The 12,745-nt window shown below is 45.8% G+C and overlaps 1 protein-coding gene across 3 annotated transcripts in view; it reads left to right on the top strand.

The window, feature by feature from the left end:
- The window catches only part of OLFM1 (olfactomedin 1), a 74,778-nt gene that overhangs the window by 48,432 nt on the left and 13,601 nt on the right, over positions 1-12,745 (top strand). For all 3 annotated transcript variants that reach the window (XM_070758205.1, XM_070758206.1, XM_070758204.1), the window contains exons 3-4: positions 4,598-4,753; positions 8,232-8,451. In XM_070758205.1, the coding sequence (XP_070614306.1) occupies positions 4,598-4,753; positions 8,232-8,451 (376 nt within the window). The remainder of the gene's footprint in view (positions 1-4,597; positions 4,754-8,231; positions 8,452-12,745) is intronic.

Here is a 12,745-nt window from a genome sequence, read left to right as displayed (position 1 = left end):
AAAGATATTGACAAAATTGAACGGGTCCAAAGACGGGCTACAAGAATGGTGGAAGGTCTTAAGCATAAAACCTATCAGGAAAGACTTAATGAACTCAATCTGTAGAGTCTGGAGGACAGAAGGGAAAGGGGGGACATGATCGAAACATTTAAATATGTTAAAGGGTTAAATAAGGTCCAGGAGGGAAGTGTTTTTAATAGGAAAGTGAACACAAGAACAAGGGGAGGCATAGGCATAATTTGGTTTCAGTTTGGTTGGTGAACACAAGGACAAGGGGACACAATCTGAAGTTAGTTGGGGGAATGATCAAAGGCAACATGAGAAAATATTATTTTATTGAAAGAGTAGTAGATCCTTGGAACAAACTTCCAGCAGACGTGGTTGATAAATCCACAGTAACTGAATTTAAACATGCCTGGGATAAACATATATCCATCCTAAGATAAAATACAAAAAATAGTATAAGGGCAGACTAGATAGACCATGAGGTCTTTTTCTGCCATCAGACTTCTATGTTATGAATAAATGAATTCCAGCATCCTGTCTGTAAATCATAGCATTATTTGATGATACACACACACAAATAATATTGTAATAGTATAACTGTTACCCCAAGAATCTTACCTCTGCCTTTCTTTCTTTTACTGCATTGAGTAACAACAGCACACCTACATCTGCATAGGATGAAGCCTCAATTTCATGGCATCCAATTGGCTTTGTAACAGATGTCACTTTGATTTCAAACAGCGGCAGGCTTTACAGAGCAATGTTGTGCACAAAACCTTATTTGTCATTTAATCAACATTTCTCCTTCTGTCCCTGCAATCCAAGTGAAGACTTTACTGTATTTCCACTCAAGATTAGGGACGTTTCCCAGGGCTTACAAGCAGGCCAAGAAGGACAGAACTGCAGCCTTTCAGTTTACTGAGCTACAAACCTGGTCGCATGAGCCGTGGTGGTGCAGTGATTAGATTGCAGGGTCTTGAAAGCTTAGAACTGCAGCGCCTAAAACACGATTTAAGTATTGCCCACAAGATCATACGCTGCAACGTCCTTCCGGTCAACGACTACTTCAGCTTCAACCGCAACAACACAAGAGCGCACGCAACAGATTCAAACTTAATATTAACCGCTCCAAACTTGACTGTAAAAAATATGACTTTAACAATCGAGTTGTCGAAGCGTGGAACTCATTACCGGACTCAATAGTGTCAACCCCCAACCCCCAACATTTCTCCCTTAGACTCTCCACGATTGACCTCTCCAGGTTCCTAAGAGGCCAGTAAGGGGCGTACATAAGTGCACTGATGTGCCTATCGTCCCCTGTCCAATTGTCTTTCCTTTATCTCATATATCATATATATTCTCTCCTTCCCTTCTACTTCTCTTCTTTCTTACTTTCTATCTTTATATATATTACTTAATGTCTATTCTCTTTCATATGTATTGTATATTGGACAAAAAATAAGTAAGTAAGTAAGTAAGTAAGTAAGTAGGCAGGCAAAGTTCAAGCCATTTCAAGCTGTATCGCACATATTCTGTTATCCTAAAACTGTAGAATCTTTGATGTGTATTTTTTTATTTTTTTATTATTATTATTTTATATCGACAAACATACAAACATACAAACAACATTAAACATTTATACTTATCTGTTATGCATAATAATTAATATTTAACAATTCGGGGGGGGGGGTTTCATTATATTTCCTTAATACTAATTCCTTTTCTTGTTTTATCTTTTTTTCCTCTTATCCAGTTATACAGTTTCTCCCACACTCTATAGTAGTTCTTGTTTTGTTCATCTTGTAATTCATACGTTAATTTACTTAATTTAGCACAGTCTAACATTTTGTTGATCACCATCTCTTCATTTGGTATCTTTTCTTGTTTCCAATTTTGTGTGAATGCCAATCTTGCTGATGTTAGTAAATGTGTTATTAAATAATAGTCTTCTTTGCTGTGCTGTCCTCTGATTATCCCCAATAAATACATTTCTGGGTTTGTTTCTAATTTATATTCCAATATTTCTTCCAACCAGCCCTGAATTCTTAACCAAATTTTTTTTTGCTTCCGGGCATAACCACCAGATATGTTCCTATGGCTGTTTTACACTTCCAGCATTTATTACTTATACTCGGGTATATTTTAGCTAAGCGTGCTGGCGCATAATGCCATCGGTAAAACATTTTATATTAATTTTCTTTATATGGTATAGATAATGTCATGAGCCGTGGTGGTGCAGTGATTGGAGTGCAGTAGGCAGGCAAAGTTCAAGCCATTTTCTACAAGCTATATCGCACACATTCTCTTATCCTAAAACTGTAGAATCTTTGATGTGTAGGACATCTACCACGTTCGGGAAAATCAATTAAGCTATTACCAAGAGGTGACTGTCCAACTTCTTAAAAACTTCCAGAGTTGGAGAATCTGCAACCTCTCTAAGTTGATAGTTCCATATTGGGCAATTGCTATTTTCAGTAAAGTTCTTCCTTAAATTCAAATGAAACTGTTGCGGTTCGCTTGTTGTTCTGCACAAATCTCAGGGACCGCCTTCTGCTGCACGAATCTCAGGGACCAGTTAGGTCCCACAGAGTGGGTCTTCTCCGGATCCCGTCAACTAAACAATGCCGCTTGGCAGGACCCAGGGGAAGAGCCTTCTCTGTGGTGGCTCCGGCCCTCTTGAACCAACTCCCCCCAGAGATTAGAATTGCCCCCACCCTCCTTGCCTTTCGTAAGCTACTTAAAACCCACCTCTGCCGCCAGGCATGGGGGAATTGAGATACCCTTTCCCCCTAGGCCTTTACAATTTTATGCATGGTATGTCTGTATGTTTGGTTTTTATTATAATGGGTTTTTAATTGTTTTTAGTATTGGATTATTGTTATATGCTGTCTTATTATTGCTGTTAGCCGCCCAGGTCTCTGGAGAGGGGCGGCATAATAAATAAATAAATAAATAAATAAATAGATAGATAGATAGATAAATAAATAAATAAATAAATAAATAAATAAATAAATAAGAACTCAGAGGACGCAGAAACTGTGAAGGGGGCAAGGCAGGCATCCTGTATTCCTGGCACCTGAGAGTGACAGTGAAAGTGATGAGGGGTCAGGGGCAGAACACCAACCAGGGCCTGCTGCACTTCCTTGCATGAATCAGTCATTACTTCCTGTCAGGAATGAATCAGCCCTTCCTGTCTTAAGTGACTCAGTGGAAGAGGAGGAGCCTATTTTGGATGCTAAGGTGCGAAGAGCATCTAAAAGGCTTGAATGGTTGGCTAGGAGAAGAGTCACTCATGAGTAGTACCGCTGGGTAATGGGTCACATCCTCATGGTATTTAGGAGTGAGCAGAACCATTCCCTGGTGTGGAGAACAACGTGTTTCGTTTTGGCTTGTGGTTTCATGATCTTCTGTCCCGTTTGAAAAAAACATTCTTGGCTTTTAGGAAAACTTCAAGCTTCATTATTTCTGTGCAGCTCTGCTTCGAACTATTTACAGCTGGGTAATTATTCATGTTTATCTCTTTTTCTGGAACACTTGCCAGCTGAGAAATCTTCCCTGCTCATTTTCAGCAAAGACATTTATGGCCGTTTGCTTTCTCAGAAAGACTATTTAAAAAACTTTCCTTTTAAATAGACTCCTTAAACAAAGTAAATTCCTTTCGTATTTAAATCTGGTGGTCTGTATTTGATTCCTGAGGTGCTCGGTGCTAGAACATAACAGAAACCTAGGTAGCTGCAACTCGTATTTATCTATCTATCTATCTATCTATCTATCTATCTATCTATCTATCTATCTATCTATCTATTTATTGGATTTGTATGCTGCCCCTCTCCGTGGACTCGGGGCGGCTAACAACAGTGATAAAAACAGCATGTAGCAATCCAATAATAAAACAACTAAAAAACCCTTATTATAAAAACCAGACATACATACAGACATGCCATGCATAAACTGTAGAGGCCCAGGGGGAAAGAATATCTCAGTTCCCCCATGCCTGACAGCAGAGGTGGGTTTTAAGGAGCTTACGAAAGGCGAGGAGGGTGGGAGCAATTCTGATCTCAGGGGGGAGTTGGTTCCAGAGGGCCGGGGCCGCCACAGAGAAGGCTCTTCCCCTGGGGCCCGCCAAACGACATTGTTTAGTTGACGGGACCCGGAGAAGGCCCACTCTGTGGGACCTAACCGGTCGCTGGGATTCATGCGGCAGAAGGCGGTCCCGGAGATAATCTGGTCCGGTGCCATGAAGGGCTTTATAGGTCATAACCAACACTTTGAATTGTGACCGGAAACTGATCGGCAACCAATGCAGAGTGCGGAGTGTTGGTGTGACATGGGCATATTTAGGGAAGCCCATGATTGCTCTCGCAGCTGCATTCTGCACGATCTGAAGCTTCCGAACACTTTTCAAAGGTAGCCCCATGTAGAGAGCGTTACAGTAGTCGAGCCTCGAGGTGATGAGGGCATGAGTGACTGTGAGCAGTGACTCCCGGTATCTGTTCTTTCTGCTTCTACTTTCCTTGATCATTGGCAAAGAGATTTGTGTCTCCCTTGAATGACTTCTTCTCTCTTGGTTTCCCCTTCCCTCCCTCCACAGGTACAGAACATGTCCCAGTCAATAGAAGTCTTGGACAGGCGAACTCAACGGGACCTTCAGTACGTGGAGAAAATGGAAAACCAGATGAGAGGCCTCGAAACCAAGTTCAAGCAAGTGGAAGAGAGTCACAAGCAACACCTGGCCAGACAGTTTAAGGTAAGTAGAAGGAAGGAAGGAAGGAAGGAAGGAAGGAAGGAAGGAAAGAAGGACGGAAGTGGTTTCTTGGCAGAATTTTGGGGAAGGATGAGGGCTAGGGTTCGAGGAGCCGGGTGTCCTCAGAACGGTTGGGTTCCCCTCCTATTGCAGGACTCTGCCCTTGCTCACAACAATGGTGGCTGAAGCTCGGCATAAGAGACGGAATGGAAAGGAACTCTTTCGGGCAGCTTTTGACTTCCACTGCAGTCACTGAGGGTTTTCAGGAAGCCCCCATTTGCGCTGCTTAAAGGGAACCCTGCGCTTAGGAGGAACCTAATGGCTTTTGAAATGCAAGGGTCAGACTTGCTACAGCTGCTACCGGTGTGTGGCGTGTGCAGCTTCGGGTCTCTGGCAGGCACACATGAGCGTGGAACAAAATTTTGAGAGGGGCCGTGCGCAAGAGAAATTTTGGCAAGTTTTTTCCCCCTGCGTATGCGCAGAAGCAAAAAAAATCACGAAATCTCATGCACGCGCATGGCCCCTCGCTGGTGTGCTCCCGCTGTGTGCTGCCCTGCCTATCCGCCAAGTAGCCACAGGAGTCCAGGTAGGAGACCAGCAAGGTGTTGCTGGAACCCGGGCCATCCTCGGACAGGTACAGGCAGCAGGATGGCCACTTGAAAGCGGGGCCAAGGTCCGGAGAGAGGCAGGTGCCGTGGGCCATGGCTGGGGCGCTTTGGGTCTGGGCTCAGTGGAGAGCGGCACAACACTGGGCTGGGCTGGGCTGGGCCTCTAGCGCTGTGCTTTGGGCCATGACTGCACATGTGCAGGAAGCTGAAGGGCACGCGGGCGCTATAGAGACAGGAGGGGAGAGAGAGGAGAGAGAGAGACAGGAAAGGCAGAGAAAAGGAGAGACAAGAAGAGAAAGAGAGAGAGAGAAGAGAGAGAGTGAGAAGAGGAGAGAGGAGAGAGTTAAAGACAGGAGGGGACAGAGAGGGGAGAGAGAGAAGAGGAAAAAAGGGAGAGAGGATAGAGAGAGAGAGACAGAAGAGGAGATAGTCAAGGACAGGAGAGGTGAAAGACGAGATAAGAGGAGAGACAGAAGAGGAAAGAAGGAGAGAGAGGAGAGAAGAGTAGAAGCAGAAGAGAGAGACAGAAGAAAGAGAGACAGAAGAGGAAAGAAGGAGAAAGAGGAGAGAAGAGTAGAAGCAGAAGAGAGAGACAGAAGAAAGAGAGAGACAGAAGAGGAAAGAAGGGGAGAGGGAGGAGAGAGACAGAAGAGAGAGAGAGAGAGACCGAAGAGGAAAGAAGGGGAGAGAGAAAGAGAAGGCTAAAACTGCAAAGGAAGGGTAGAATCCAGAAGGTTTTCCCATGACACGTCCCTGAACTTTTGCTGGGCAGGCGCCTAAGGCCAAACGCCCTGACAGGCAGACGCTGGGATGGGCTCGCCCTCCCTTTCCCCAAGCGACAGCTGCTCAGACATCGGCTGATGCTTCTGCCTTGGAATGACTCCCTCTCATTCTTGGCTACCCTAGGCACAAACGCTGCCGCCTCTCCCAGCATCCTTTGCACCTCACAGGGAGGGAGGTCCCCTAATGATCCCCTCCCTCTGCAGAAAGCTAGGCCAAACGTTCCACAGGGGCTCCTTGCCTGCTAAAGACGTGGGGCTCCTGTGGCCGACGGGCCCAAAGCAGAGATCCGGGGCAACCTTAAGCCCACAATGTTGTGGTGGCTCCCCAGGGCAGCTGGAGCCACGCCCCCTTGCTTGGAGATCTTGGGGGTGGGATTCCCCTCCTTTCCGTTGCAGGGCCACCATGCGGTCAGCAAGGGCAGAGGGGATTCCTGGCAGTGGGGAGGGGTGGGGTGAAGGGCAAGGCGGCAGAGGCCAAGGGATGCGGCTCAGAGAACCGGGAGGGGGAGAGGAGGGAGGGGATGGGCAGAAGCTCCTACCCCACTCTGTGAATTGGCCCTTGGTGGTGGCCAGAAGCTCCTACCAGCCCCCCCCCTCCTTGTGGTGCACCGGCCTTGGGGAGGAGGTCTCTGGGGAGGGGTGGGTCGGCCGGGCCCCGGCTGGGATGCAAACTGTGTTAACTTCTGCGTGAAGCCGCTGGGACTTGAGTGTTTCATCTTCTTGCTTGCAGGGCTAACTTAAAAGAAAGTTTTACAATGTCGCACTGGCTGAAGAAGGTGTTCACCCCCATCCCCCACCCCACATGTAACCATGAAATACACAGAGAGAGAGAGAGGGCAGAGAGATTCCCCACCCCCACCCCCTTTTCAGTTTGGTCTTTTTCTTGAGTTCTCTGATCCGGGTTTATTTTTATTCTTTGTTTTATTTATTTACTTCCCAATTTCCACCCTTGCCCGAACCACTCCGCTGAAAGCTTGTCTTTTGCATGGAACTTGTAGAAATAACATTTCATCACTAGTTTTTGGAACTCCTTGTCAATGCGTTGGTTATTATTATTATTATTATTATCTTCATCCTCATCTTCATCGTCATTATTTTATGGAAAAGAAAAAAAAAAGAATTTGTGTATGTGACCGAAGCATGTAACCTTAAGATGTTGCATTCTAAAAACAGAAAAAAAAAATCAAAATAAAGGCCTTTTTTCCCAAATAAGATGGTGTTTTTCAGACTGTTTAATATATGCATCATATATATATATATATATAGGTATAGATATTGTTGTAAGCTGCCCTGAGTCCCACTGGGAGAGGGGGGGCATAGAAGTCAAATGAATAAATATACAGTGATACCTCGTCTTACAAACGCCTCGTCATACAAACTTTTCAAGATACAAACCCGGGGTTTAAGATTTTTTTGCCTCTTCTTACAAACTATTTTCACCTTACAAACCCACCGCCGCCGCTGGGATTTCCCAGCAAGGGGAGCCTCAATGACATTGCAGCATCGCAAAAACAAAGAGGTCCGGAGGTGGGGTTTCGAGGATGGCGGTGTTTTTGCGATGCTGCGATTTCACTGATGCTCCCTTTGCTGGGAAACCCCACCTCTGGACTTCCGTTGCCAGCAAAGCACTCATTTTTGTGATGCTGGGATTCTCCTGCTGGGATTCCCCTGCAGCATTGCAAAAACACAGAATCCGGAGGTGGGGTTTCCCATAGAGGGGAGCCGCAGGGGAATCCCAGCAGCACAAAAACGGGCGCTTCGGCTGGCAAAAGGGGTGAATTTTGGGCTGGCACGCATTAATCGCTTTTCCATTGATTCCTATGGGAAACATTGTTTCGTCTTACAAACTTTTCACCTTAAGAACCTCATCCCAGAACCAATTAAGTTTGTAAGACAAGGTATCACTGTATATCTATTTCTCCCCTTTGAATTTCCACGCTCCCCACGAGCATGAATAACATGAATAATGGCAGTCCTTGTGGCGCGCCCCAACGGGAGCCGCAACAGCCCAGGGCAGAGAGAGGAGGTGGGATACGGGGGGGGGCCTCTTGCACGCAGAGCACTGAAACCAAGCTTATTTTGACCTTGCAGGCGATAAAAGCGAAAATGGAGGAACTTAGGCCCTTGATCCCTGTCTTGGAGGAGTACAAGGCCGATGCCAAATTGGTTTTGCAGTTTAAGGAGGAGGTGCAGAACCTGACGTCGGTTCTAAACGAGCTCCAGGAGGAAATTGGCGCCTTCGACTACGAAGAGCTTCAAAGCAGAGTGTCAAATCTTGAAGAGAGGCTGCGGGCGTGCATGCAGAAATTAGGTAGGAGATGCACCGGCCCCCGAGGGGCAGGGTGTCCTCACTCTCTGGGCTGTTCTGCTCCCACCGGTCACCCAGGCTGGCCAGAAGTGCAGGAATCGCCCTCCCCTTTCTTCCCCACCCCACCCCACCCCGAACTCAGTTGGTGCCCTGCCATGGCAGAGTTCAGCCCCGGGCGGAGGATCCCACTGCAAGCACTGCCAACGAGGGCCAGAGGACTGCTCGCCTGCCAGCAAGGGCCCTGGGGCCCTTGGGTTGAGTCCCCCCGTAAGGGAGAGATCGTGGGCAGGGCAGGGCTGGTAACATCAGGAGGCATGTTTGCTTCAGAGAGGATGAATGGATAGATGGACGGATGGATGGATGGGTGATTCAGGGCACTTCTGCCAATCCCAGACCAACCTAGGGGGCTTTCCAGAAGGACCATAATGGCAGGAATCTTCAATTTGGAATTTGCATGGGGAAGTAAGACACTGTTGACCAAAAAGAGGTCCTCTTGAAACAGAGATTCTGGATTCTGTACACGCTCACATCACATTTAGCTGGCTTTGAAAGGGTCCGGGTGACACAAGCCAAGATTCCAAACCTGGCAGATCCTGGAGTCTAAATTTATTATTTATTTATTAATCAGATTTGTATGCCGCCCCTCTCCGCAGACTCGGGGCGGCTCACAGAAATGATAATACAATGTAAACAAATTCAATATTTAAGTTTAAGTTAATTTAAAACCCCAATTTAAAAACCAATCATACATACTAACATACCATGCATAAATTTTATAAGCCTAGGGGGAGGGAAAGTCTCAATTCCCCCATGCCTGACGACAGAGGTGGGTTTTAAGGAGCTTGCGAAAGGCAAGGAGGGTGGGGGCAACTCTGATATCTGGGGGGAGTTGGTTCCAAAGGGTCGGGGCCGCCACAGAGAAGGCTCTTCCCCTGGGTCCTGCCAAACGATATTGTTTAATTGACGGGACCCGGAGAAGGCCAACTCTGTGGGACCTAACTGGTTGCTGGGATTCGTGCAGCAGAAGGCGGTCCCGGAGATAAATGCTGTAACTAGCCTTGGTTTTTATATCCTACTGTTCTAAAACACGGTCAGCTGTAAATCCTCGGTTAATATCTAAACAACAACAAAAAAGAAAAAGGAGGCTCCAAACAGCTACCAGTGGGTGGGGCGAGGGGGGGGGGATTCAGAGAGATAACATTAACACAACGGCTGAAAAACATAAACACCAATCAATAAAACCAGTGCCCTACCGCCAACCTCAAGAAGGCCTCTGTCAAGCCATCTGACTTCTCAGATGATGAAGATCCCCAGAGTTTTTGAGGTGACTAGGGGACCTTATTGATTCACTGGTCTTTATTTTATAGTTCACACTTCCCAAATGCCCGTCTCTCTCAGACTCTCCGCTGTTCCCTCGACCTCACTTCCCCACCTGGCGACTTGAGAATCCACTACTCCAAAAGCCCCTTGAGATCCAATCACCAGAGCTCTGTTATGAAAGTTTGTGGGACGTTCTAGGGTTGTGGTGCAGCGTCTGGGCCAGGATAAGCAGACATGCCTCTTTTCGAGGGAATGTCCCCATTAAACGGTTCAGGGGAGGAGCAAAAGCTCTCTTGCCAGAAATCGAACGAGCTAAATGATCTCCAGTGGACCTCCTACATGGCATTTCCAGGTTCTGCTGGATGTCACCGAAGTGGTGGGTCAGAACAGAAAGCAACACCTATAGTGGTACAATGGCACCAATACTCAATCAGAACTAAGCCTTAAGCACTGGGAAGGTTTATGCCAGGTAAGTAGGCAGGAGATGGCAGGCGATCGTTCTCCTTTCTGGTACACTCTTGGAAATGGGGAGCCCCTATGAAATGCAGTTCACATTTGCAGTTCATCAGCCAACCACTTGATCCTCTTGGGCCATGGTTTCAGAGAGATTCCCTTACCAGATTTCTCAGTGGCAGAGCTTCTAATGTACAGTGGTACCTCATCATACGAACTTAATTGGTTCCAGGAGAAGGTTCGTAAGGTGAAAAGTTCATAAGATGAAACAATGTTTCCCATAGGAATCAATGTAAAAGCAAATAATGCGAGGAAAATCCCAAACTTTAGAAGGGAGGCGAACAGAGGGCAGGGAGGAGCAGCTAAAGGGGGCGGGTGGAAGAAGCAAGGCTAGGCTAAAGGGTGAGTGGGAAGGAAGGAAGGCAAGGGGGCCGCCACTCCCTTTTCTTTTTTCAAAAGACAGTTTCAGTGCCTTTCCAAGCATGCAAAATCTTTACTCCTCCAAGCTGCCCCTCCCTTTTCTTTCTTAAAAAGACACCGTTTCAGTGCTTTTGCAATCACGCAAAATCTTTACTCCTCCAAGCTGCCCCTCCCTTTTCTTTCTTAAAAAGACACTGTTTCAGTGCTTTTGCAAGCATGCAAAATCTTTACTCCTCCAAGCTGCCTCTCCCTTTTCTTTCTTAAAAAGACACCGTTTCAGTGCTTTTGCAAGCATGCAAAATCTTTACTCCTCCAAGCTGCCCCTCCCTTTTCTTTCTTCAAAAAAGGGGGGGGAAAGGAACCCCTTCATCCCAGCAGCAGCTGCTTGGGTTCGTAAGGTGAAAATAGTTCGGAAGAAGAGGCAAAAAAATCTTAAACACCGGGTTCGTATCTTGAAAAGTTCGTTAGAAGAGGCGTTCGTAAGATGAGGTACCACTGTACTTGAAAAGTTCTTTTAAAATTATTATTTATTAGATTTGTATGCCGCCCCTCTGCATAGACTCGGGGCGGCTCACAGCAATAATAAAAAACAACGTACAACAAATCTAATATTTAAAAATATCTAAAAAACCCTTATTTAAAAAGCAAGACAGACACACAAACATACCATGCATAAACTATATAGGCCTGGGGGAGATGTCTCAATTCCCCCATGCCTGACGGCAGAGGTGGGTTTTAAGGAGTTTACAAAAGGCAAGGAGGGTGGGGGCAATCCTAATCTCCAGGGGAAGCTGGTTCCAGAGAGTCGGGGCTGCCACAGAGAAGGCTCTTCCCCTGGGTCCCGCCAGACGACACTGTTTAGTCGACGGGACCCGGAGAAGGCCAACTCTGTGGGACCTGGTCGCTGGGATTCGTGCGGCAGAAGGCGGTCCCGGAGATATTCTGAGATATTCTGAAATTCAGAGATTGCATCTGCCATAAAAGTATCCCTCTTGTTTTCCCCAAAATAACACATCCTCTGATAATAAGCTCAATCAGGTTTTTGAGTGTGTGGCAATAAGGCCAAACCCTTATTTCAGGGTTCAAAAAAATATAAGACAGGTTCTTATTTTCAGGGAAACACAGCAGCACAGACCAAACAGCGGGAGCAGACCACAGGAAACATTATATGATGTTTTGTGTCATAAAATTCTTTATAGTAGAATTGTACTCATATAAAATTCAGAGCAGTTTTATAATCTTTGCCAAATTTCTACTCCACGAAAGTCATGGGTCCCAGATAGTTAGCCCATTGGAGATATATTGGTTCAAAAAAATTTGCCTGTTTAAAGATTACAGATACAAGAGTTTTAGCAGTACATAGATTAAAAATCAAACCAGGATTCCACAAATCTTTATAGATCTTGCTAACACCAGAGAAAGGGAATATATCTCTTACCATAACCCCCAGATTGGTTCCAGAGGGCTGCCACCTTACTGCTCTTTCAAGACTGGATATAAATGAATCATAGAATCATAGCACAACAGAATCAGGAGGAACACGGAGGTCTTCTAGTCCATCTCCTTGCTCAAACAGAAGATCCTGCTCGATGAATTTTACATCTCATAGGCTAAAAGAAAAAAGTGTGCAAGACTTCCCTAAAAGGTTCATGGGCTTTAGAATCTTTCTCTTTTGTTCTTATGGCAACTTATTTTATGACATTATGTGCCAACTTTCACTTACTTATATGTGCTTCTAGAATAGGGAGATAGTTAGCTTGGGTTAAGTGATGTTGCTTAAAGAGATTGCATTAGGGGGAATCCATGACATGTGACCACATCTGTGTGTTCTTGTTGGCTATCGAGCTTACCAGCTGAGTAATTGCAAGCATACCAGCGGGTCCTTTGTCTTACAAAGTAGCCTAATGTGAACAACCACATGACTCCTTTTTCACCCTACGTCATGAGACAGATTGCGGACAGATAGCCTGAGGAACTTCATCTCAATTGTAAGTCTTGATATGAAGATACCAAAAATAAACGTAATCTATTATCTACTCATTGCATTGAGTTTATCTGACACTGGGAAAAGCCTTTAAGTGTTAGAGCAACACACTTGAAAACC

This window comes from Erythrolamprus reginae, chromosome 8 (genome assembly GCF_031021105.1).
Source record: "Erythrolamprus reginae isolate rEryReg1 chromosome 8, rEryReg1.hap1, whole genome shotgun sequence".
Taxonomy (NCBI): domain Eukaryota; kingdom Metazoa; phylum Chordata; class Lepidosauria; order Squamata; family Dipsadidae; genus Erythrolamprus; species Erythrolamprus reginae.
The sequence above is the reverse complement of the archived record's forward strand: the minus strand, read 5'-3'. Positions and strand labels throughout refer to the sequence as shown.